At 39.1% G+C, this 27,224-nt stretch overlaps 3 protein-coding genes across 16 annotated transcripts in view; 2 read left to right on the top strand and 1 right to left on the bottom strand.

Annotated features, from left to right (window-relative positions):
* The window catches only part of RNF111 (ring finger protein 111), a 53,213-nt gene extending 50,078 nt beyond the window's left edge, over window positions 1–3,135 (top strand). For all 8 annotated transcript variants that reach the window (XM_083851105.1, XM_083851110.1, XM_083851109.1 and 5 more), the window contains one exon: window positions 239–3,135. In XM_083851105.1, coding sequence (XP_083707231.1) covers window positions 239–356 — 118 coding nt within the window. In that variant the 3' untranslated portion in view covers window positions 357–3,135. The remainder of the gene's footprint in view (window positions 1–238) is intronic.
* Window positions 3,136–4,439: 1,304 nt separating this feature from the next.
* CCNB2 (cyclin B2) lies at window positions 4,440–11,742 on the top strand. The gene is made up of 9 exons (XM_083851171.1): window positions 4,440–4,622; window positions 5,620–5,748; window positions 5,829–5,942; window positions 6,343–6,513; window positions 6,587–6,745; window positions 8,858–9,094; window positions 10,286–10,426; window positions 11,004–11,114; window positions 11,438–11,742. Exons 1-9 carry the CDS (start codon window positions 4,455–4,457, stop codon window positions 11,537–11,539), a joined length of 1,332 nt encoding a protein of 443 aa, XP_083707297.1. The 5' UTR covers window positions 4,440–4,454; the 3' UTR covers window positions 11,540–11,742.
* A 1,270-nt stretch (window positions 11,743–13,012) lies between these two features.
* Window positions 13,013–27,224, bottom strand: part of MYO1E (myosin IE) — a 166,155-nt gene continuing 151,943 nt past the window's right edge. For all 7 annotated transcript variants that reach the window (XM_083851097.1, XM_083851096.1, XM_083851098.1 and 4 more), the window contains 6 exons: window positions 23,711–23,857; window positions 21,962–22,119; window positions 20,799–20,891; window positions 18,927–19,131; window positions 14,570–14,739; window positions 13,013–14,101 (listed from right to left, as the gene is read on the bottom strand). In XM_083851097.1, the coding sequence (XP_083707223.1) occupies window positions 14,025–14,101; window positions 14,570–14,739; window positions 18,927–19,131; window positions 20,799–20,891; window positions 21,962–22,119; window positions 23,711–23,857 (850 nt within the window). In that variant the 3' untranslated portion in view covers window positions 13,013–14,024. The remainder of the gene's footprint in view (window positions 14,102–14,569; window positions 14,740–18,926; window positions 19,132–20,798; window positions 20,892–21,961; window positions 22,120–23,710; window positions 23,858–27,224) is intronic.

Below are 27,224 nucleotides of genomic sequence, written 5' to 3'. Positions count from 1 at the left end.
GTGTAACAGGTTTAAATTGTTGTAACACATTAGGAGCAACCTAGTACTTAACTTCATTGCCCATTCTTCTTGGAACTAGACAAAATGCAAGTCAACTGGAAAGGCTAGTGAAACTTGTGGGAAAACATACACATACAAAAAGAATACAGCGAGGTCCACATATCCATGGAAAAAAATGGCAATGTTGATATGAAAATGCTATATTAACACCAATGCATTTTTTCTGTTTTGATGACAGGCGACTTCCATGTATGCACCTTTTCCACCAAGTATGTGTAGATCAGTGGCTGATTACTAACAAGAAGTGCCCCATTTGCAGAGTGGACATTGAGGCTCAACTGCCAAGTGAAAGTTGACACCATTTTCCAGAACTGTTGTCCTCCTTCTTGCTCCCTCTCATCCTTCCTGGTACTGCAGTCAACCAAAGATGGCATGACTTACCTGCGCAGATTTGGAAGCATTGAACCTAGAGTGCTGGCTCTGCTATATGGTACAACTAATGCTAGACCTACAGTTTAGGTAGAAGACAGTTGAGTTTCAGTATATTTATAAAACTTTTTTTTAGGTTTTACATTTTTCTTTTGATTCATTACTGTATTTTTGCATGGTTCTTTGTATTGCATTTGTTTGCACATATTATGGGCTTTGTGACCCCAAACTTGCAGGCAAGATTAGCTGCTTTAGTAAGTAGAACTGTGTGGTCTCTTTTTTTGGTTTGTTTTACATAGTATCGAGCTTTGAAAGTATGATTTCACTCATTACTAACCTCGAATTCCTTAATTTAATCAATCATATATTTTAGTTTAATGTATAAAGATCATCTAGAAGAGGATAATAATATGTATTGAGACATTCCTTAATTAGGAAAAAATGGCTGCTGTATATTTACAATATCAGTTCTGAGTCAAATAACATCCTTAATAGTGGGAACAGAATATGAACTATATTCAGTTTGACTGATACATATAGCATACTCATCACCAGAGTTTTTGTCTGATCATATTTTTGTGTTTGTTTGAAGATTTCAGCACAATGCAGATATATTTGAATGTCAATATTAAACATTTAGACTGCTGTTCAGATTGTATTTATCACTTTCTTCCTATGTCTAGAAATTTGAATCCCTAACTTAATATTTGCTGCTGTGAAACAGCTCTCTAGTGAACACTAAATGTTGATTTCAGTTAGCTGGATTGTAGATACTTGCAAATTGAAAGAATTATTAGGGAAATGGAAAAATAGCTTAGAATCTTTGTTTGGTCTTCTAACTTAAGTTGAAGTATCTGCGCACATCAAGGTGGTTTGTTTTTTAATATAAAAACCATTCAGTCAGGATTTAGAGCTGCAGGGGTTTTGTTTCTTGTTTTTTTTGGTGTTTTTTGACAGATATACATGCATTCGTAGAACTTCTAAAGGTTCCAGGCTTGTCTTGGGATTTTTATTAGTTTTCAAGTTAATAAAATTAGCAAAATTCAGCTGTCTCTTGTTTTATTTTTCATTAGTAAATTGAAAGCCTGTAAATTTCTGTAGAAACTGAGACAAATTATGTGGTTACCTAGTTTTGCCTTGATCATAGATTCCCTCTATAAATTACCAACAGTCCATCACTGATTGAAATATTTTCTATAGTTAAGATTTGCTGCATAATATAGTGTATAGAATTAAGTTATAATGTACTAACATTTTGCCTTTGGAGGAGGTTTTAATCCACATCAGGTCTCAAGTTGCTCATCAACATTGTTTCACATATAATAGATTATAGTTTATTTAAATGTGCTCAACAGTTGCTGAAAATTGCAAAAACATTGAGACAGTATTACTGTCACATTGGAAAAGATGTTCCTAGGGGATCATATATGAACATGTCAATAAGCTTGCATTAAGCTACCTGCTTTGTAAGTGGATTGAATAATAAATACCTTCAGTTTCTCTTGTCTTTGTCTTTCATAATCAGATTAAGTGTAAAACAGTTTACAGTAAACCTAGAAAACAAAATGTTATGTTTACACTAAAAAAGTGATCCATTTATAAATATTACCTTATCTAATTTAATGCCTGTTTTTTGTCTGGTTAAAGCTGCTTCCCCTTTTGTCCTCTAATCTGTTAGGAGTAGCATTTCCCAAAGCAGTGTCTATTGCTGGCAACAAACTTTAACACCTCTGGCACTGAGGCATTAAGTGGGGAGAAATTTTTTTTCCAGCATGTGTGATAAATGAACGTTATCAAGCTTAATTGCATTGCTAAAACTGAACTTAAAACCACTTTGCTTGTACAATGGGGGATATGGGAGAGAGGCAACATGATTTGATTGCTTCAAAACCTGGCGTGGTTTTATGCTAACCTTCTTGAATATTATGGCTATAGGAAACGGAAAGTGAGTGTGAAATTGAAGCAACATTGTTTTTTTTAAAAAAGTGACTGGGAAGGACTGAACAGTAGACACTTCCTATTCTTCAGTGACTGTTGAAAAGGAGGGAAGTTAGTTGACCACTGATGCTTGAAGTTTGACAATAATCACTTTAAAAAGGTTTCCAAGAAGCTACTTGAGAGACTTGGGGCAAAAAAACAACAACTAGGGCCTGTGAAATAAATGAGACCCTAGGTATGCGATGTAATCTCTTTTGGATTTCTTAAAAGACAAAGAAGCACAGGTTTGGGGGATTTTTTTAGGGATTCTCTTAGGCACCTAGTCTGGGTGTCTGGTACTAGAGGTATTTTAGTGGCCCACGCGTTGACTTGTTTTATAACTGCTACTGATATTGTCTTGCTCTTAAATGTATGCATAACATTGTAATGTGATGTTGAACACTTAAGTATTTGCCAGGAATCACAGTGTTCTGATCGATATGCTATTGCAGGGGCTAATAAAGCTGCAGCCTATTTCTATTCCAGAAAGTTGTGACTTAACCATAATTTAAGGGAAGGAAAATGAATAGGCTTTTTGATTTTGAAAATTTCCACCACTTACTGTGCTTTACATGCTTAGATGCATTGCCTTAAGTTTTCTGCAGCATCTTTGACTTTGAAGATAAGATTCTCAACAGTATGCATTAAATTACTTTTCATATAAAGTTCCATTGTCAAAAGAAATCCTTTTGTATGCAATAAATAAAATGTTAGACTGGTATCATTCAAGATCTGTTTCTTATGCAAGTTTTTTTTCCTTCTGCCGTCCTTACTTTGCCTTTAAGTCTTGATCTGCAAAAATTCTCTTGTACGTATATTCTTACAGGTACTGACAAGGAAAAATTCTCTCAGTGAAGGATCAACCAACACTTAGCTGCAGTTCAATGTGATAATAAACAGTGTGTCATTTATCTGGAATTTAGGAATTCAAGAAGACTGATCTTACAAAGGCTATCAAAATGCTAGTGTGTGCATGTGAATAAACAAAGCCAGTCACTTTTGGGAGATTGTTAAGCAATTATTGTAAATAGACTTTTCTGTCTTGTTTTAGGCAACTACTCTAGTATCAAAACTCCTGAATCTCAGGAGCATGGTACAAAATGAATTTAAGAAAACTGAAAATTGCATCCTAAATACATATATATTACTGCTCTTTTGCAATTCAAGTGACTTGTGCCAGTTACATCTTCACTGTGTACAGGCTCCAAATTTAGAGCTTTGGAGGCTTTTACTGAATCTTCAGTACTGGTATGTTTTAAAATACCACAAGCAAGGTAAGATTTATATATTTAAAAAAAACAAAACCCTAACTGTAATAATATTGAAATGGGGAAGGTGAAGTGGGGAATTGGCAGCAACAGCAGTTGAGCAATCTTAAGGCTTTTTTTGGGGGGGGGGAGGGGTTTCTTGGTTATTTTTAGATAGCTTACTTGCAGGAGGAAATACAAGAGCCACACACCAGTGCTCGTTATGTAGAAGTGCTTGCTTTAGTAAGCTATAGTAAAAACCCTTGCGTTATGTGTTAGCTCTTTCTTTAATGAGAGGGGATGGGGGAAGAGGAGATCTTCCTGCAGAGCGCTACCCTCCTGTCCTACTTCCACTAGTACTAACTAGTTGCTTCTTGCGTTTTTGTTTGAGCTCTGATGCGTTCAGCCATGCGTGGGGCTAGCTCCGGGGCGCCGGGCCGCAGCCTGGCCCTGGTGCGGTGCAGGAGGGAGGAAGGCGGGCCGAGCTGCAGGCTCTCCCAGCAGCCAGTTTGATGGAACGTGGCTGGACGCCGCCTGATCAGCGGAGTTAGCAGCTTAAGCTGAAGCACATCTTAACCCTTCTCCTCAAGGCTCACTTATGGTAAAGCACAGCCCGCCCCGCGGCTGCGCTGTGCGCGCACCTCAACGCCGGGGCAACGCGGGGCGCCCGGGCCCCGCCCCGCCCCTCAGCGCCAGGCGCCTCGCGCGAGACTTTGTGGGGCGCGAGCCCCGCCCCCTCTGGAAGCGCCGGACGCGATTGAAACCGTTTCCTCTTTGGGCGGGGCCTCGAGGGGCGGGCCAATGGGGCGCGTGCATCGTACGAAGCTGCCCAATAGGAGCGCAAGAGAGAGTTTAAAGGGGAGCAGCGGGGACGCGAGGCAGCAGTTGGGGTCTCTGTCTGTGAGGAGCGGCGCGGGTGGTAGTGGCCTCCGAAATCTCTGTACCATGGCCGTAACGCGCCGCGCAGCCGTGAGTGCCGCTGGGCCGGGGGGCGGCCGGGCCCCGCTGTGAGGCGCTCAGCGAGCTCCCGGCAGCCGCAGGAGCGTGGGGCCCGCGGGCGGTGGGCGGGCGGGCGGGCAGGGTCTGGGGCTCCCAGCGCCGCGTGCCCTTGGGGGGGGGAGGGGGGAGCGGGGAGCGACGGGGGGAGGGGAGCCCCTGAGGGGAGCCCCTGAGGGGAGCCCCTGAGGGGAGCTCCGGGGGCACGGGGCCGGGAGCCTGCCCTGGCGGTTCCTCAGCTCGCACCTGGTCCCGGCCACCCGGTGCGCCAGGTGCCCGCCCCCGGCCTCCCGCTGCTAACGAGGGGCAGGGGTGGGCACGGCAGGGGGGAAATGCAGGCTGCTCAACGGCGAGCTGAGGGAAGGAAACGAAAAAAACAGATATTTTTTTTTCTGGAATAACTCTGCAAGGGTTAAAAACTTCATTAGTAGCTCTTGAAAAGTAGCGTGTGTTTGGTGTTGCTTTTGTTTTGTTGTTTTTGTTTTTTTTCCCCACGATAAACAGTGGACGCTTATCTCCATCTGTATAGCAATTTTTGTTACATGGAGTGGAATTGGGGGAATGGTTGGAACAGACGATCTTGGAGGTCTTTTCCAACCTTTACAATTCTGTGAACAAAAAGTGCCTTGCTCATCTTCATGGAATTACTGCTCTAGTTACTGAGTGGGGAAATACAGTAGATAGCTGGGTGGCAGGTAAGCGCTCTAACTTATTAAATGGAATTAAAAGGCTGTAAGGAAGAGTGAGATGGGGTGTGTTTTTCATGGTACTCTCTGTAATTTGCATGCTTGAGACTTCTTCCCTGAGCCCATGTGAATGTGTAGGAAATAAAAACTACTGCATTTGGTAGTAGATGGCATACATAGAGGTATACCAGTACAGTGGTGGTAAGTGCTATAAACGTAGTCGGGTATCTGAAAATTAAATGAAGTTAGTCTCTGACTTTTAAACTAAATTTTTGTTTTTTTAGGTTGCCAGGGGGTTGGAGAATGCTGTGACTGAACTTAATGGTAAAGCCAAAAGCCAAATGACTGCTAAAAGGGCTGCTTTGGAAGAAATAGGAAACAAAGTTACAACAAGAGGAACACGTGTAACTAAGGTAAAATAACATTTGAAATCCGTTGATAAGGAAAAGATGCATAACTAGCTCTATACTAATAATCGTTGATTTCACTATAGAAAACAGACTGCTTCAAATCATCCGTAAAGCCCAGTAAGATGACGAATACAATTATACCGCCTAAACCTCCAGCTGCTGTGAAACAAGTGCTCAAAGAAACTACTGTTCCAAAGGTAGGAAGTTATGATGCTAATGTGCTTCTTAGTCTCAGCTCTGTAAGTGAGAGCGTTAACATCAGATTTTATTTGTAGATGTATCCCATTTCCATACTGAAAAAGCAAAACCTTTGTACTGGGGTTTTGGTTCAATACATGTGCTTAAAGGCTAGTATTAAAGCAAAAGAATTAGTTGTTGAAGTACTACGGGGTGATGCCTACAGATTTCTCTTTCAGTGGGCAATAACTAAAAGGTCTGCTGATTCTGTCTGGCTGGCATGGGGGTGAAAGCTTGCCATACTAAGCAAATTCTGCTTCAATTTTATCTCAAGAAATTGTTACATTAGTAACTTGAAAACTGTGGGGATAAAGGAACATTGCCACTTTGTAGTTAAGTAAGCACTGACCTGTTCCTTAGGTTCTGTCTCCTGTCCCTATGGATGTATCTATGCAAGAAGAGGATTTGTGCCAAGCCTTCTCTGATGTGTTGCTCAACAACGTAGAAGACATTGATGCCGAGGACTGTGGGAATCCCCAGCTCTGTAGTGACTATGTAAAAGACATCTATCTGTATCTGAGACAGCTTGAGGTATGACATACCGAATCTGTGCTGCTGCAGCGTAGTGTTTATCTTGTTGCTCATGAAGCTCTTTCTCCAACAGCTGCAGCAGTCGGTGCGCCCACGTTACCTTGATGGGAAGACAGTCAATGGGCGTATGCGTGCAATTTTAGTTGACTGGCTTGTCCAGGTCCACTCAAGATTCCAGCTTCTGCAGGAAACACTGTACATGTGTGTCGCAATTATGGACCGCTTCTTACAAGTAAGTCTACAATGTTTATCAACGTGTTTGGATTACATGATTTGTTCAGTGACTGGAGATTAGTCAGACTTGTTAGTGTCACTGATAAGCACCAGCCTCAGGCAACGGGGAGATGAACAGCTTGTTCTTCTATCCACTATACAAATGTTGTGGATGGAGGTCTGCAAGCTTGGTAAGAGAGCTTGCTGAATGAGGGAGTCCTCTGTTGGTGGGATGGCCCTGTTCTTGTGACATAACAGAATCTCGAGGGCCACAGTGCTGGAGTGAAAACTTTTGCTTCATTATGTGTAAAATGAACAAAAAAAGTTAACGCCCCTGGATATGATAATGAGCTTAATGAGGTACATCCTAAACATATTATTACTGTAGTACTAAACTCTTCACCCAAATCGTGCTAAACATCACACCTGAGACGAAACAGTTGAAAAAGTTTGTGTTAGGGGGAAAAAAAAAAGTTATAGTGAGGAAGAAAGAAGAGCTTGGGGAAGAAAGAAGAAATTGGAAACCTGGAAGAGGCAGTTGATGGACTGGGCTTCTTCTCCTCTGCCAAGACAGGGACACCTTGGTAAGATCTGTGCCTTCACCTTTTGGTGAGGGATAGCATTTTGCTAGCACTATTACGTGTTAGTGCTATTGCAGTAAGTGTATTTATTCAATGGCAATTCCAAATCTGTCATATCTGTCACCTTATTAAATACATTCAACTTTGTGAAACTCTCTCAGTGAAAGCTCTTGGCAGGGCTGTGAAACAAGCAGACATTTGACTCTGTTCACTTTAATGCGACAGTAAAATTGGTGTACTCAGCAGGATTGCCATGGGTAAACTGCTGCAAAAATCTAAGTGCTCACCGTCCAAAGCAGGAATAGAATGGGCCCAAAAAATATGGAAAGATGAGGACAAAGTGACAGAGCGAGTAAAACAATCATGGAATCATTTAGGTTGGAAAAGACCTCTAAGATCATCTACTCCAGCCCTTAACCTAGCACTGCCAGGTCCACCATGTCACTAAGCTCTACATCTACATGTTTTTTGAAGACCTCCAGGGATAGTTACTCAATTACTTCCCTAGGCTTCACAATTCTTTCAGTGAAGAAACCTTTCCTAATATCCAACCTAAACTTCCCCTGGTGAAGCTTAAGGCCATTTTACTCATTTTATCACTTGGTGCTTGGGAGAAGGGATCAATCCCCACCTTGCTATAGCCTCCTTTAAGGTAGTTGTAGAGCACCATAAGGTCTCTCTGAGCCTCCTTTTCTCCAGGCTAAACAAACACAGCTCCCTCAGCCGCTCCTCATAAGATTTGTTCAGCGGAAGTGAGCAAAGATTTTGGAAAGGTAAAGGAATTATTTGTCCAGTATTGGGGGCTTGCTTGTCCTGTGTGCAAAAGGAAATTAAAGAATCTCCTCCCCCTGAAAGAACTGTGGATACGGAATGTGCTGCATTAGAATCAGAAAATGAAGTGCTGAAAACATCACTGTCCTTTGGAAAGGAAAACCAAGAGAAACCAGGGACAGAAATTAGGGAAATGCTATTGGTCTCAGCTGAAAGGTGAGGAAAAACAACTACAGGAAGAATTTGATCTCTTACTAAATCATGCTATCCTTGGTCTCTGCTAAACAAATCCACAAATTAATACACTGTGCAAATCCTGAGACACGGGATGGACATTGGTATGGTAATAATAGTAACAATTGGTGGGATCTTACGATCTTACCCCAGAACCAGTACTTACATGACCGTTAATCAAAACTGAAATTGCAAATGATAGAGATAACAATGTTCATACTACAGTATGAACCATCCCATGGTCTCTAGCTGAATTAGCGAAGTCACAGAAAAAGTACAAGATAATAACTATCCTTTTAAAGGAGTTTGATTAATCCTAAGAAGTCTGCTGCTCTTCATGTAAGAGTTCTGTAACACAACATCTTAACTCCAAAGCTGTGATTCTCTGAGCTTGTCATTATGGGGACACTTCTGACTCAAAAGTAGAAATTTTTTTTATGTCTTTAAGAATAAACACTGACATACTGGCATTTAAGCTGATGAATTTGAATCTGTGTCTAGAGTTCGATATTTTGGGTCTTACTTTTCAAATTCCTATATTGCAGACTCATTCAGTACCTCGTAAGAGACTTCAGTTGGTGGGTGTAACAGCGCTGCTTCTAGCTTCAAAATATGAAGAGATGTTCTCTCCTGATATAGCAGACTTTGTTTACATTACTGACAATGCTTACACTGGTGCTGAAGTTAGAGAAATGGAGATGACGATTCTTAAAGAGTTGAACTTTGATTTGGGACGGCCTCTTCCACTTCATTTCTTAAGAAGAGCATCAAAAGCTGGAGAGGTGGGTACTTGTCCTGATTGCCTAGAACCTTCCTGTGTATATATCATAGAACGGTTGAGGTTGGAAGGGAGCTTTGGAGGTCATTTCGTCCAATCCCCCTGCTTAAGCAGGGACATTTAGAGCTGCGTATCCAGGACTACGTCCAGGCAGCTTTTGAATATCCCCAAGAAGGGAGACTCCATAACCTCTGGGCAATGTGTTCCAGTTCCATCGCATGCACTGTAAAGAAGAGCTTCCTGCTGTTCAGACGGAACCTCCTGTGTTCCAGTTTGTGCCCATTGCCTCTCATCCTGGCATTTGGCACTGCTGACCCTGTCCCCATCCTCATTGCACCCTCCCTTCAGGTATTGATAAATACTGATATGAACACCCCTGACAGTCAAGACGGTGTAAAGACAATCATTATTGCTTTGGGTGTTATTATCTTGCTTGCTTTGTGCTATGTCAAAGAATGTTCAGTTATGAAACTCCAGGCAGAGGAATAAGACCTCACACTGTGGCAGCCAGTAGTGGTTTCATTTTTGTATTTACTGGGGCCTGTGTTCAGTCTTAATCGCAGTGAGTTTACTGTTACAGTAAACTGAACACACCTAGAGCAGAGCCCCAGTTTTCAGAGTAGCCTCTTGTCTGGTAATCAGGGTGTTTCTCATAAAAGGCAAGCAATATCAGTTCTTCATGATTCTTGGATGCAAATGCTGTATTATCTTAAGAATCAAAAGGTAAGCTTTCTGTTTGAGCTGAGTCTTCACTATTAGGAGGCTCTTACACTTAAGTAATCTGCCCGCACTTGAAGTGGGCTTCATTTACTTTAACAGACCACTAAGTAGTTCTTGAAGTTAGCTGATGCCTTAATGAAGATCTACTTAACGTATATTTCCCCCCACCTAATAGTGTGTTACAGAGGGAGCACTTGTAGTGCTTAGCTGGGCACAGCAGTGCCTGATGCTGCTGTTTTTCGGTTAAAATCTCTCACTTGCCTGTGTCTAAATGCCAAATGGCTGCTAGACTACACTGCTTTGGAATTTTGAGGTAACTGCTAATTAATATGGTCCTTAGGCCTTAATAAATATCTTCTTGGCAAAACAAGATTAGTCAACTTATTTGTAAGTTAATTAATAGAATAAGTAATTCTGAAGTATCTTGATGAGGTGAAGTGAAACTTTGTGTATTAACAAACTCTCAATCTGATAGGCTGATGCTGAGCAACATACACTAGCAAAATACCTGATGGAATTGACATTGATAGACTATGACATGGTGCACCATCATCCTTCAGAGATTGCAGCAGCTGCGTTATGCTTGTCTCAAAAGATTCTGGGACAGAACAAATGGGTAAGTGTTTTAATCAAACACATTGTGAGGTTTTTTCCTCCAGTCAATGGAATTGAACTGTTAAAACCACTACTGAAGGAAATTGTGTTTAGGTCAGTAATAATGTGAGGGATCAAATGACATCAGGACAGGCTGATGCACAGCTGAAGGTAGAATATGGAACATACCATTAAAAACAAAACTCTTTTTTTCTATATGAACACCATTATACAATGGGATTTTTCCTATGGAAGTGTTGAGTTACAGAAGACTACACTCTAAGTAGCTCAGGTAGAATAATGAAACCATGGACTGTGAATAGTGAATAGGAAATTGTAAATCAGCTACTGGTTACTCTTGCAAGGGTTGTTTCTTTTGTTTTCCGTGCAGTACGAAAACATGATTCTTGGTATTTATGCGTCCAGATTTCACTGCACACTAGATACGATTCTGAATCTGTCTTCTAAACTGACAGTACTACAACTTCTGGCACTCAAAATTAGTAGCTGAAGCTTGGGGCGCTGGCTACCTGAAGTGATTGTGCCGTAAGCAGAATCCTCACTTTGTAAATCTTAAATTTCTTACTGTTACGCTTTAGGGTACAAAGCAGCAGTACTACACTGGGTATGCAGAAGACAGTCTTGTGATGATTATGAAGCATATGGCCAAGAATGTGGTTAAAGTAAATGAGAACTTAACAAAATACACTGTAAGTATAACTACTTAAACTTTCTAATGTTTTAGAAATATCTTTGCTGCATATTGTGACTCCTTAGATAAATGTTCTGTGTATGTTACCTTAAAGTGTATGCTATTTAGACAAGCCTGTGAAAAAATATTCCATCAGTACTATCAATTACAAACATTTTAAGTATCAGTACTAACAATTACCAAACATTTTAAATAAAACTCTGCTCTTGCTATTCTGTATGCTGGTTCAAGTCTAACCTTTTGTTTTCAAAACAGACTAATTGAACAAAGTAAGGATTGCGTGTGTAGATCTTCTGTAACATTATTCCTCTGCCTCTGCAGGCTATAAAGAACAAGTATGCGAGTAGCAAACTCCTGAGGATCAGCACAATCCCTCAACTGAACTGCAAGACAATCAAGGACCTAGCATCATCACTCCTATGATAACCCTAGACAGATGTATCTGATGATATGCACTTTGTCCTTAGTTGTCTATTGAGGCAAAGCTACTGCTCTTTGTAAATAGCATTCCAGCCTTACCACAGACCTTTCAGACCCTCTGAAGGTGAAATTTTAAACTTGCTTTGTAATACAACTGTATGCTCAGAAATAAAGCTGTTTTCTTTAAAAAAAAAAAAGAACAATAACCCCCCCTCTGCAACTGTGAATCTTTAAGGCAATATCTAGAAGTGCCTGCAATTTGATGCTGAATTAGGACATTTGACAAAGTAGGTGACTGATACAATTTGCAGTTAGATATGTGTATTTTCTGTGGTTGTTCAGTATCTTTTGGCTTTGTATTTAGTAATTTGTTCACACTTTCAAAGAGCAGGACTTTCCTTGGTATACATTATGGGATAGTAAATACGGTGACATTTCAGTGACGTGTCTCAAAGAAGTCGTCAAGAACTTGTTTTTTTGTAGTTTGTTTACTTAAAGCTGGGAAAAGTAGGAGGCTGTAACAGATGCAGCCTTGTAAGGCTTTGTGTTTAGGCAACTGAGTGCAGATGAGATAATGTGTTGTCTGTCTTTGTATGCCTAAACAGAGAGCTGAGGCAGGAAACTCCTCTGTGTGCATTGGCTGTAGATGTAGAACTACAGGGATCAGACCTTTGTATCAGCTTACCTCTTAAAACCTACTCTACTTCTTAGACAAAAACAAAAAAACCCCTAGCTTCTCATTACCTGTTCTTTTCCCCCTTTTTATTTTTTTCAGCAAACCTCAATACCTGAGAGAATACACTACACTTACAGTTTTTGATTTCCTTTGTTATTTTTTTCTTCTAATAAGCATTTATAAAATTAAACAAGTATTTATTTGTATGCTCAGAGGAATACAAGCATGTAAGTACTGCAGCTCTTCTGCCTCACTTTATTTATGCTTATGTATTTAGTACTATAGTACTAATAGTGCTATAGTACTATGTATTTACTGTTGACTTGCAAACAGATAGTCTGTAAATTAGGCTGAACTCTGTGTCTCTTCTCTATGAGGGTGCGGGCTCTGATGTAGAAGGCAAGTCCGCAGTACTACAAAACTGTGCCTAGTCCTCAATGCCGTGCCTGCTGGAGGTTGAAGCTACAGGCTTTTATCTTTATGGCAGGAGACTTTTCTCCTATAGAATAAGATAAGTAAAGTCTAGCACTTAATGCAAATAGGTATTTTTGAAGGAGTCAAATCTCTTAATGGAGATGGAGTTTGTGTGCCTAAATGAAGCTTAGGCAGTGGCTTAGGAGGGACAGGATTCAACTCTTTAAAACAGAAAAAGCTCAGAGGAAAAAGTGTAGTGCATAGCTCTTCAGCTGGGCAGAGTGAAAACAATCAGAGCACAGTAGAGGGATTTTTTTTAAACAAGTGGTTGTTAAGAAACGTTAGTATGTATAATATCTGAAAACAAACTGCAGTGAACAGACCTGTTGAGTAAACTGCTGCTTGTTTTATTTTATGGAGGTTCACAAGGCAAAGCAATGAATGCTGATCACTGTATGGCAAGCAACAGTCACTCTGAATGGTGTGGGAGGCAATTAGACTTAAGCAGTAACACTTGCTTTTACCATTTAAAAGGAGTAGTGCATATCTGTAAGTACCTGGCATAAAAATTCTAGTAGAACTACTTTATGGTAAGAACAGTGGAATACTACATCATACATTCATACATGTTTCTACCATATTCAATTTTTATATACAGTATAGGATTCATTTCTATAAATGTACAGCTGTGCATAAAGACATTTCTTACAACAGGTAGAGCATTAAACAGAATTCCAACATGGGCCAGCCATATTCCAATATAAATCTTGAAGGCAACATTGTTTAGAATACAGTACTACATAGTTTTGTTTAAACTTTTTGTAGTGCCTGTTGGGAGTCCCTAAATACATCAGCAAATGCAAACCAATTCCATTACACCTCTGTACATAATTATTTAAATATACCATCGCAGTAGATTTTTAGATGGTAATATCCTAAATGACCCTAACTCTTTTAAACACATAGCAGCATACTTAACATGTTCCCCAGAATGATCTGCATTAGAGGAAATGTGCATTTAACATAATCTTCATCAGATAATTAAAAAGATTACTGATATTCAACTAAAGGCACTTATTAAATACACCTTAAAGTCCCTGGTGCCAGACTGCAAAGCACCTTTCTGTTTCAGAATGATGATAGGTTTGAGTATCTTCACTTACTAGGTGTTAACCAGGTTTTAAATGTAATAAATAATTTGTTAGTATGTCCATTGCTGTATGTTTCTGAGACAAATATCAAAGTCTCTGTTGTGGATAAGTTTCTTGTTCCTTGTATACAACTTCACTGGTGAAAAATGCTGAGAATAGCAGATCTCGGGAGAACAGTGTCCTGAAGGTAAGGGAAAACATCTTCAAACATTGTTAGCTTCATAGCATTTTCTTGTCTAACAGTCTTTTATATCTTGGTGACATAATTGTTAGGGAACAGACCTTGTTTCCCTCGTAGTCTTCCTGTCCACCAACCAGAAGGATCTGTGACAAAGAAAGTAAAGTAAGGATTGAGGTTTTGTATACCTTATTGTATACTTTCTGAGGCAGACTCACAAAGCTGTTCTACTTGCTGACAGCCTTCTCATGAAGGATGATGATAAATGAGTTGGAGAACTGAATTTGCTAATCACAGCAAATTCAGGTTAGGTTGCTTTGGGAGAAATCAAAGAGTTAGAGCTGGATTTACTTGGTTCTTGTGGATTAGGCTAACTTTCAGTCAGAACCTGAATAGTTACACTCTAAATTGACAGATCTACAGTAGCAAATAAAGTGAATAGCTTTCAACTGTCAACTCTGATATTTTAAAGTGCATAGGTGTGACTGTTGTGGATGTCTGCTCTCTGAGCTATCACAGAAATTTGCAAGCTTTATCAGGGAAGATAACTCTGGGGTAACCAAAAACCATGTCTTAACTATTAGTAGCAAAAGCTTTTTTCTATGTTTACGTACCTTCTTTGATTATATCGATCACGTCATTGGCATTAAAGCTAAGTTCATCTGTGTCCTGAGCATCGTATGCATACAGTGCCCTGCACTGTGGTACCTGAGGCTTCGGTTTTGGCTGTGGTTTAGGCCTTCCTCCAGCTGGTGGGGGCCGGTTTGTGGTCTGCCTGCGAACACTTAAGAGGATGGGAGGGAAACGTTAATGTGTTTCAAAGCTTATTATGACTTGAACCTAAGCTTTATCAACCCATCCCAATGAACAGATTGTAAAGAATATCATAGAAAAGGGAAAAATAGCTCTTAAATTTCACACCAATTAAAAATAGGCATATAAGACTTCCCTGTGAAAGGGTTAAGAGTTGCTGTTTACTTCATACTGAAAACGGATGAACAAGTACTTCCAAACAGCAGTTTAAATGCATAAGTGAAGATGGTGCTCAGACAAGAATGTAAATAAATGGGCACATGCAGTTCATGCATATCTTGGCAACTACATGGCTTAGTCTATCTCCTTCTATGCCCCAATTCAGCAGGAATTTAATTTCCAGTAGTAAAAACAAAGTTCTAGCTCACAGGTTTGCTACTTTACCATTCTTGTGACTAAGCTGTAAGAGAGACTGTCCTAGGTTGTCACAGATTCCAGGACCATCTATGGACTTGTTCTGTTATAGTCAACTCTGAAGCAGCAGGGGAGATGCTGCACAAAGTCTGTCACAGCTATGACCACTCCAAAGATTAGGAAAGGGAAAGGGAAGAAATGCGTTTTGCCAGCTCATCAGCTAATAAAGGCTGGAAGAAAGAACAGGTATTAGATACAATATGTCATTTTACTTGTTCATTGCACTTCCTATTGTAAAAGCTGTGATGGAGGGGTGGGGGAGCTGAACTGTGATAATGATACGTGATACCAGGACAATGCTACATAGCTCTTGCAGAAGAGGTTTCTAGTTACTTATTATAAGTCCTACACTTCATTTTTGTCAGTGTATTTCTAGCAAATTCTAGTTTAAGTTCCTGTAGTGAGCTGCATCACAGAATGAGCTGGGGTTGTCTTAAAGCGTGACTTAGCATTTTGGTACTAAATTTATCAAGTGGAGGGAGGATTGTTCTCCTGTTGTTAGGCTGCTGACTTTGCTTGGGATACAATACAGTGTGAAGCCTAGACCAACTAGACAGATGTGGAAATATGGTAAGCATAAGTGTCACAAAAGTAACAGCTTTTCTGGGCGTACATCAGAACAAGAACATCTTAAATGAAATGTCTTGATGGTGAGAGCATGGTGGGTTTTTGCCTTTTTTTTTAAAAAAATCAGACTTTATTAGATTGTTAGTAATGACTAGAAATTAAAGATGTGTTAATACAGAAACCTTGCTAAAGATAAAACTTAACTTGGTAAAAATAACTACCCTTAAAATGACATCTATAATGGCTGTGGTCTTAAAAGAGTAAATTCATAACTCCTCTAGCTCATGTCTTGTGTACAGGAAAACTAGAGGAAAAACCAAAAAAAAAAAATCGGGAAGCCGCTGCTGAATATAGCAATACCACTTCATTTTAGTAAATTAAGGACCTTAACACTTAGGAGGAAAAGCCTTGCAAACGTAACTTGTGTACTTCCTTTGTTCTGTTGCTTTTTGGGATATTTGTTTTTCATAGTGGCTGAATGTATCAGAGAAACTTATGGATAGGTACTATTGAAATGTCTGGCTATGCCACTGAACAGGTTCAGCTGAAAGGAAGAACAGGAAGAACCCCTCAGGTGTCCTTTCTGAACTCTGGCATACCTCATGCCTCCATTCCTTTGTGAGCCTGTCTCTTTTTTTCTTGTTTTTAAACTGTTTTTGGACTAACTGGGGGAGTGGTTATAGGTAGGAAATGATACGCTAGCTTGAAATGATGCGCTAGCTTGGTGAGATAGTGTTTGGATCGGTTGTGTCCCTAATCGTGCTGGCCAAGAGCGCAGGTAGTAAGAAGTGAGGTGATGAAAAGGAACAGAACTTGCATTGCTGGCTGTATGGGATCTTGAGGTATTATTGAGGTATTAGTATCAGGGAAATTAAAGCCTGAACTATATTGGTGCCTTATCATACTTCATTGCACAGATTTCAATGCAGCAACCCATGTGCACTAATCAGTGTAGTTCCCATGCAATGGCAAGGTTTTGAGGTTGCTGCCAGTCCCCAGGACTATATACAGGATTAGGAAAATAAATTACTAGGAAGAGAGGTGCCAGGTAAACTATTTGTTTAACATGTCTTCTGCTGGAAGATGAGCTACACCTGACATGTGCCTTAGCCTTTCTGCTGGAGTGGTGAGAGACACTTGTATTTGTCCAGGCTCTCTAAAAAAAAATGAATATACTGCCCCTTTGCAGCAGGAACAAAAAGCCAGGCAGTGCAGAACTCTGCTGTGCAGTGCGCTGTGTGGTCATATCAAGTTCCAGCAAAAAAACACTCACCTCCAGTCAGGTCTGCTCCTACTGACTGCGCGTGGCTTGAGCCACCCCAGGCTACCAGCAGGGTGCATGCGCACGCCTCAAGTGTAATACACGGCCCCTGGCTGCGGGGCACAGCCGGCCTGTGGACCAGCACGAGTACTGGGCAAAAAGGAGGCCAGCCTTTGCTGGAGCTAAGTTCCCAGAACTGCAGCTTTTTGACAATTTTGACTTATATTTAATATATTTGCTGTTTTCCCTCAGGACACGACTGTATTCTTATAATGGACCATTTGACAGTGTTGCAGCGTGCTTTTTCTGCTTGGAAACAAGATTATAAAATGGCTCTGGAAACACCTACTGAAATATGGCTCAGTAATGATTAGTACTGGTAGGGAGAACAAGGCTGTATTATTACTATTATGGCAGTTACAAATTGGACTTCTGAATGTATGCTCAGAGTTGGGTATTATTAGCATTAACACATTGAATACACAGTATCAGAATAAATCTGTCTTCTTCCTGTAGGCTTTACCACTGTATATTCACTCCAACAATATCCCAACACTTCCCAAAGCTGTAATGTAATGCCCACCTGAAATTATTATTTGGCTGTATTCTCCTCAGAGTGCAGCACCTCCCAACATTTTTGACCAAAATACTTGTTCCCCAAGCTGTATTTTACTGTATTTCAAAATGTGGAACAAACTATTTGGTGAAGTTGTGGGGATTACTACATAGCCAGCAACCTGTGTATTGGAATATTAAGGCCTAAGAAGTGACTTTGCTGGTTTTTTTGTTTTTGTTTTGTTTTTTAGAACAAGAACAATAAAAATCAATCCTCACTCTCTCCAACATCCTCTTCCTTCCTTGTTTTCTTCAGAATTGAGCAGTCTTTCTCTCATTTGTGGCTTCTTACAGAAAACTGACATCCATAAAATCAGAGAGGTGGATGGCTGATCCATACTTGTTCTAGTTGCAATTACTGCTGTAGCTGGTTGTGGGTTTAATTGCTGTTGTGGTTTTTTTCCTAGCTGTCTCAAGCATATACTGTTGTCAGTGCAAGCTAGGGCAGACAGTGAAGATGTCTGAGGTACTGTTTTTATTCTTGGTGAGCTATTTTAAATGGCAATTACAAGAAGTAGAAACTTTGATACATACTAATGATCCTTATAAACTGATGACTGAAAGAGATGGGTGTGTTGGTGTATACCCAGAGCATTAGGAACTATACAGTATGATGCAACTGATGTTTTTAACCCTGTGTGATAGCGTGACTAACATTACCTCATTAGGTACTTGATAGGTGCTACATTTTACAATAATAAATTTTATTCGCAATTGTCTGGTGGAAATCACAGTGGCTTTACCCTGCATATGGCTTACAGGTTTTGTTGCTGTTACATGAACTACTCTCAAGACAAAATAAGAACCTAACATTAGCAAAACACCTTTGCTCATTGTACGTCAATTTAATGAACTTCACTATTTTAAGGTTTTGAAGATGGAAGCATGCTTAAAAGTGTTAGCATCTGCTGAGGGTTTTGAAATTGTCAAAATTAGTAGTGGCTACAAATGATCAGAATACACTTGCAACTTTTTGTGGTTAGCATGTGGTTGATAGTTCCCAAGAAACAGCACATCTACTTTTTATTATCCCTAAACCAGAAGGGAAAGAAGGCCTACTATAAGTATTTTAATATCCTTAAGCAGAAGGCACCATGCAAGTTTAAGATATTTAACTGGAACTGGTTTACCTTCATTCCTAAAGCCCTACAACCTGTTAAGGAGCATGTGTTTCATAATCCTATGGAAGGTGAGTTGTCTGAGTGCAGCTTAATGGCCTAAGCTGGTCATCCATGATAACTTCATCACCCATGAACAGTTTGTGTATTAAACTGTTTACAGAAATTAACGTAGAAACTTACCCGGCTGCTCCTTGGTCAGGTACTTTCAGAAAATCCAGGCTTTCTGGTTGCTGTGAAATCTTGCCCGATCCTCCTGATAGTTGCCGTGGTAAAGTTGGTCGTGTCATATTTGTATACAGATTTTTCTGATTGGCCTGTTGATTTGCTGGAACTTGGGGATGTAGTACAAACTGTGAAGGATTTATTACTCCATTTTGCTGATGTCCTGGAAGTAAATGAAGTATGAACACATCCAGTCCAAACTATGGATATGTGTGCATTTGTATGTAGGCACACATGAAAAGTATACACAAACACATTGATACATAGATGTACATACGTGCAAATGTACAAACGCATGCACACAAGTATGCATGTGTATACAGATGCCCATGAACGTGTATGTGCACACATGTACAGACATACATGTGTGCACGCACACTGGTCTAGCTTCCTGTAAGTGTACATGTACCTTAAAAACTGATGTGACTGAATGAATGAGTGAATGAAAGACGTCTGCTCACCTTTTAAACAAGCTGTTTCAATGCCTATGGGTCAACACAGCAACTACTTAAGTTCAGTAGCTACATTTATCCTGCGTGAACACTGCAGCATAGTTTTACTGCTCTGTGATTTTCTACTTCAGTGCCACGGTAAAGTTAACCCAGTGTCTTGCTGAACACTGCATCAGATTCTTTTAATTAGGACTCTGTGACATGTCTGTTCAGCAGCTGTCATGAGCGCTGGGGCTAGGTGATGACAAAAGGCTGAATTGCAATTGTGTGTTGGCTATGCTTTGGACTTGAATGCAAAGAAAATCTACATCCAAACTTGCCTTATTGTAAGGCAAGTTTGAACTTGGTCTACAGTCATAAGACTTCTTTATTATTTTTTTTGTGTCTTTTTCCTGTAGCTGTGAAAGTGCTGAGTTTTTGAAAATGCAAGTGAAAGTAGCCCTCCCTTGCTTTATTTAATTCATTCTGTATGAGTATTTACTGCCTGTGTCCACGAACTGGTTAACTTCTTTAACTACAGTAATTTGCCACTTTACTAGAATAATATACAGTTCTTGTTGATCATGCAGTCCTTTGTTTGAGTCATATGGCTATGAGTTGTGTTTTTTTCCAACAGGATCGGGAGTTGGCATTTGGTAACCAAGACTGGTTGCACACTCGACTTACAGTCTTATCATTGTGCTTCTCAAAAAAAACAGCAGCTGACTGCAAGAGAACCTTTTGTTTAAATAAATAATTAAAAAAAACACTCTGGGAATGTAGAAAAAAGAACTACTTGGGAAGTTGTAGGTCAATGGGATATTGTTCTTTCCTCTGAGTTCACAGACTAAATTAATCATATCGCTCAAGGGCAGATGTGAAACACCCTAATTACATCAATCCCATACAGAAAAAAAAGCTACGCAACTTGCTGGCAGAGCTCATAGGGCTCAGTATTCAGTACACATGAAAGTTCTTATCTAACAGGGTAGGACAAAGAGACATAAATTGCATTCTCTTGTTTATGGCCCTGAAAGCAGTTTCATTAAAAAGTGTTGTCTATATCCTGATTAATGTGTATATTTTTCCCTAAAGAGGAAAATAGAGAGGCTATGGGGTTAGTTTTAAGATTCAGTGTCTTCTCCTCAGTGACTGAACACGCCAGCATCCCTAACAATCAAGCTGTCTCTGGTGGAATACCAGTTTGATTCCCATTAATCTCCCAATGACACACTTCAAAAATGCCTGCAATGTACGTTTAACTTAAGATAGTAAAATTTTAATATCCTCTTAATATGTATTTTTTTATGGAAAGGGAAAAAAAAAACACAGATGAAAAGAAAAAAGTGAAAGCCTAAATTTTGAATTTTGTTTTAAACTTGAGGCTAAGAAAACTTACCAGGAGGTGGAGGCGCAGCTCTCATAGGGTAAGTCTGAGTTTGAGACCTGTTAGAATACCCTCTAGTTTGTGTAACATTACGTCTAGTAGGACCTGAAAGAAACCAGCAACATTTTGTTACCCTTTTGTGATTACCTTCATTAGGTAGGGTTATGGCTACCAGGCCCCTCTGTGTTCAGAGAGGCTGATCTTAGGAGTAATCACTCTAATGTGCGGTGTTGTTGGCCATGTTCTGCTAAAGCTTTTGGTGAAACAAGGATGCCTTCGGCATATCCTCCCTTTTCAGCTGTAGGATTTAAGTTAGAGATGTCTCAAGACTGCAGTAAATTGAGCCTTAAAGACTATTAGCTTTAGGGACTAGTTTTAGAAACCACAGATAGCTGGCACAACAGTACTTTTTATACCATTTTCTGATCATCAATTTCTCTACCCATATAAGTAGACTTTTTCCAGTTCAGTGATACCAAGAAATCCCCCCCCAGTTTTATTGCACTGTCCTGTTTGATAGGAAAATGACAGGAAAACAATCTAGCAGTATGCTTCCAGGTCTGGTTAAAAGATAGGTGTTTTACTTTGAAAGAAGATTTAGTTTCTTCCTTCTTTCATCCTATAAGGTAGCTGTGCCAAAAAACTTTCCCTATTCTCCCCATAGAACCCTCTTAAGAGGTAGAAGCTTCACAGAAAGCATTTAATATGGCAAAAAGGTAAACACTTTTAGAGACTATTTTTTTTACAGACAGTACTATTTGGAGCTCAGTCTTTGGTGACGTACAAAGGTCACTTCCTTTCTGCATCAGCATGACTGTAAGAACTGCAGGAGCTCTGAGGAGACTGAAACACTCGGCTTCAAAATGCTTGTCTAATTGTGCTTGCTGTTTGTACTATGTCATGTAAGTTAACACCCTTATTTACTTTGCCACAAGGAAAAGAACCTCAGACACTTCAGAAGCATTCATTATATAGGGAAATAAAAATTTATAAATTGAAGCATTTATTAAATTCCAGAAAGACTGTAAAACAGTAGGGAAATTTGCTGCATCAGTACGACCTATAACTTGGATCTTCTTTTCAGTGTAACAGAGAAACAATGAAAATGCTGATGTGAGAGAGAGGCAAGGAGGGAAAGCAGGAGTCATTCATTTCTAAAGGAAAATCATACATACGGGAATTCTTTGGTAGCCCTGGTCCAATGCTGATCTGCAGTACTTTATTGCTTGGCTTGAGAATGGCTATATCTCCTTGGCCTTGCATAAATTGCACTTGTCGAGAACCACTACTGCTCCAGGGCCCCCAGCTCTCCTTTTTCAGCTTTACTTCAAGCCTAATATAAGCACATGAAAACAAGAAAAAAGAGAAAGGAAAAAAAAAAACACCAAAGAATTTACATGTCAAACCAGGACATTATCACTTGGCAGCAGATAACTTAGAGATCTAAAAATAAAAAGCTTAGGTTGAGAATCTTCTATTCAATGCGTGAATAATGATATAAAACACCTAATTATTTTTTTTTACATGTTCTACATAACTGACCTTTTGGCTTTCATAGTACAGGAAGGAAGTTTAAGACACTCTGGAGAGGATAAGAAGATAAATGAGCTTTGAGGAAAAACATGCAAAGGTCTGAGCAACAGATGTGTCTACCATAAAACAGATTCCACTAGAAGAAGACTCTACTAGTGCAAGCTAGTAAGTGCTCCATTCCTAAATGTTCTTCTGTATATACCATTAGGTGACCAATATGTGCTTCATGAGTGGGCCTTGTGCATATTTGGGGAGTGAACATTTTTGCACGCACTTTTCAATCTTTCTAATTATTTTCACATATATATGAAATATATAAATGACTATACATATATATATACACACACACTCTCTTTCCAGGTATTTCCATACTATCTGTCTGCTTCTGCTCTGTAATGCAATCAGATACAAGCTAAGAAAATCATGGTTTGGGGCAAGACCCAAGAACTATAACACACTACAACTGGCATGAACAAAAATTTTTATTCCTGGTACTGGATTATTAAAAATATTTATTCCTGGCTTTGAGTATAGGAGCATATGCTACAGGAATGTTCCAAACTTCAGTTGTCCTCCTATACCCTTTCAAACTAAAATAAGACTCTCCTGTTAACTTTCATAATTCTTGCACTTCTTTTAAGGAAATGAACATATGAAAAATCCAAGGCCTGCTGCTGCTAATCTACTTCAAGGGTAGGAGTATTAACAAAAACACATTTGTTGGGATAGTTTCCAGCACGCCCTTACAGCTAAAACACACATCAAACATTCAGTAGCGTTTCAGGCTTGTTTATAAGGAATGTTCCCAAAATAATTTACTTAACAAGCTCCTCCAGGAATTATCGTCTCACCTGGCAGACGCGACCTTATTTCAGATTATTATATTATGTCTCTGTAATTGTGTTCCAAATATCATAACGTTTCCACTACTGGGTCAAGGTTAAGGAGTTTGAAGAGGATGTTCCCTTCTCACGACGGGAAACAGCAGGCAGCAGAGAGATGGGAAAGCTTGCTCTATGGGTGCACATTAATTGTGCAGTGACTGGCCTGGCCCCTGCTGCGCAGCCACAGCACTGACAGCACAGAGTTGATCTGTGACAGGGCAAAGTTGCGGACCCTTGATCCTGATGCATGTTCAGGAGAATGAAAACAACTCACCTACGCACACAGACAGTGGAAAGTGGCAGACGGCCCAGATATAATCCCAATCTATTACTCTGATGAGCTAAAAAAACGTCTGGCTTCCTTACATTTTTATAGTGTACTGTCTCTTATTATTCTAAATCAAAGCACTAGGCAGGAGCTCAGCAAGCAGCTTTCACTCATCTGCCTTATCAGCAAGAACAATGATTATTTATTCTTTAAAAGCCCATTGAAAAAACGTAACTCACGTATTGCTAAATTTCAGAGGTAGTTTTCTTTGTGTTTTCTCTTCGTATCGTTTTGATAAAAGGCTTAAAAACTCAGTTTTGAAGACTGATTCAAGCAAGCTATCATATTCCTGTTCATGTAGAATGAAAATGTCATCCTGCATCGTGCTGAAAAGAAATCAGAGTATATACCACTCAGATTAAAATTTCAATAGCAAATAGAGCCAGCATTATAATGCAATTTGTACACATGGTTGATTTTTAAAAACACAAAGTCCAAAGAGCATGTACCTTACAGTCTTTCTTTATGAGAACACTTTTTTTGAGCAGTTGATAATGAAATACCTGAAAGAATCCTGTTTGAAACACAGGAAAGCTATTTGGTCATTTTACAGTAATCACTGTTTCATAAGAACATGTGCTATTGAAGTTAATATTAAAGTCCATTTCTTCAACAATGGCAAAATCTGTGATTAGAGATGAATTGGAAGCTTGAAAGTTACTAGTCATAAAGTAAGACTGAAAGTCAAAGCAAGCAAATTCTGAATGAAAGCTCTTAACTCTCCATCGTTTTTAGCTTAATGGTTATACAGTACACAAAGAACACACATGTTGGGATCTATTGCCATCAATGGATTGATTCCTGCTTACAGATGCTGCAAAATACTCCACAGAACATTATATCCACATCAGCAATTTACTTGGCTGATTTCTGCCGAGTCCCCACAGTTCCTTTGAGTTCCAGCTAGATTAGCGTTGTTTCAGCATGCTAATTTGTATATAAATGTATTGTTTTTCCTTTTAACAACATGCTGGCATACTTCCTCGCTATAACTACATTGGTGTCTCTCTGTTTCTGCATCCTCTCTAAAAAGCAATATAAATAACGCTTTACAAATAAAACAAGAACAAGGAAATAAGTGGGTTTTTGTTTGTTTTTTTAAACCTAATATAACATGATGTCTCTGTGAAACAAGATTTCACTTTGTCTAGCCATGACCCCCTCGCCTTGCTCCAACAAAGATGATTACAGGATTTTATTTTTTAAGAGAAGAAAGCTGAAAGCAAGGAAAAGAAGGCAAGTCATAAATATGGTCAGCAAGCTATCATAGTCACGACTGATAAAGATATTGTCAATACAATTTCTAGCAACTCCATCCACAGCTGCTGCACTTAAAAAAAACACCCTACAATTGTTACACTGAAAAGCTATTTACAGCAACGTTATTTACTGCAAGGAAGCAGCTGACCTCCCTTTCACAACAAGCTAAAATCTCACACAAATTTAAAATTAACCATATTAGTTGTGACTTTGTTATTTATTTGCTTCCAGCTAATCTTCATCTGCTTTTAGTAATATTAGAAAATATAATTGTAGCATAGCAATTTATTTCAATGCATTAGATGTCTCATAAGTGAAAAAGATGCTATCTGATTGTATTTCTTTCTGGAGAAATGAACCTTTCAAATCCTGGATATAAAAGGTTTGGATTTAGAATTAACATTTATTAGTAGTTTTCACACTTTCTTCTAAAACCAATATACTAAAAACTTACTTGCTAATGGCATAAAACTTGGCAGTGTCAATATCATCAGTGATTAAGGTTGTGGAAAACCAGGCAGGTGGCTTTGGCAGCCAAGTGAAGGGCAAGCCAAAGTTACATAACGAGCACTAAGGAAAAACGTCTTTAAATGGTTTGCATAACAATAAATCACACAGAGAAGGCATTGATATCCCATCTATGTATTATGCATTACTTCAAAGTTTCACAGTAAGTCAAAAAGTAAATTAAGTCTTGCAAATAAGGACCTTGAAATAACTTTCAGCTCAGAAAAGAAGTCCCTTCTCTTCCATCAGAGAGAAAATTAAATCTATTTTCCCTCATCACTCTTTTCTGATCCTAATTACCTAGCAATTAACAGCTTTCCACTTTAAGCATGCTCTTTCCTTTTCCTCTCACAGCTGGTTTGCCTGATTGCTGACTCTTTAGATACGAAGGTGGTAAACAGAGGTAGCTTTCTCATCATTTTTCATCTAGTTACTGAAGACTATGCCTCCCTCTAGAGACTGTGAGTAGCAATTTACTTCATGCAGAATTAAAAATAGTTTCATGCTATTGCTACAGATACTCTTGACTGTTAGATATGAAAATGTTTCTAACCTGACATGAAGAATAAGTCGTACCACTACCCATTTTTCTAAAAGTTTACCCGCTATTTCTGTATTCCATAATCTCCTTTCAAACTCTGAAATCTTTCCTATAGCTTATGAAAGTGTGTATGAAGCCACAAACTTACCTAATTACCTACCCCAGAGTACCTACTTAGTATTTAAAATAGCAGTAAGAAATGTAAGAAAATAAAGTAAAATCATGACCTCCCTTCCTACCATCAAGCAAACTTAAGAGTCTCAGCAGGGTTCTGAAAGAGACATGTAAGAAAAACCCCAGCACTATAGGAAATACTATCCAGCCAGTGGTCCTATTTTAGCTTGCTTGGCAAAGAGCCCGCCTTCGCAACACTGTTAGGATATCCTGCGTCACTGCTTATCAGATGAATTGTAAAATTCAGTTACTTACTGCTATTAAAAACACTAGCAGACTTCTATGAGTATTTGTCATACTCAATTCACAGAACAAACTACAAATTGGGTAGTTGTATTTTAAAGGGCAATTCCCTTAGTAATTGTTATGTGGTGTTACTTGATGTAAATATGTGTCAGTGGTGCTTGAATATTCTGCCCTCCTTGTCTGTAATACAGAACAAAGCTAAAATTCAGTCTGGATAAGCTCCTAAAAAGTGTCATTTCAATTATTTTCTTCCAAGGCAGAGGACTGAGATTCACTTCAAAACTGGTCAGAAGTCAATTACCTTACAGGTGTCAAAATTTAAAGTACAGGGAGTTTCCCTTCCTTTTTAGTTGAGAATTAAAATTTTCTTTAAAAATAAACTACAAACTAGAGTTTTGAAAATACATGAGACAATGCAAGCTAGAGAGCTAATGCAATTTTTGTTTTAAGACTGACCTCTGAAAAAATTATATTTCTTTCAAAAATACAACGGAGGCAATACTTGTACTGTGTAAAAGTTTCATTCTGGATTTATTAATTGAAGACCGTTAAATACTACAAGCTGCATCTCTGGTCACTGACACAAGATTATCACAGATTCTAGTGAAGCAGTTATTTGTGTAGCCTCTGCAGCCAGGGTATTGTATTACTAATAAACTGTATCAATACAGAGTTAAAATATTCCTTAAGTATGATCTGTTATGAACTCAGCCCATACTAACATGAAAACAGGAAAAGCTCTCCTGATCCTGTGTTTTCTAGGTAGCTTTGTTCTGGGGGGAATACCTGGATGGCTTGACAGTTTGTAATTCTGACACTATTTTTAGAATATACAAAGAATGGCTTTTCCAACAAAATAAATTCAATAAGCTAAGTTTAAAACATTATTAGACACAATGTAATATACATATTTCCTCTAAACTATGCACATCTTGTTTTCCTTCAAAACCTTCTGTGGAACTGTT

Source organism: Anser anser (genome assembly GCF_964211835.1).
Source record: "Anser anser genome assembly, chromosome: 10".
Classification (NCBI taxonomy): Eukaryota; Metazoa; Chordata; class Aves; order Anseriformes; family Anatidae; genus Anser; species Anser anser.
Note: the sequence above shows the minus strand (reverse complement) of the source record. Positions and strands in the feature narration are given on the sequence as shown.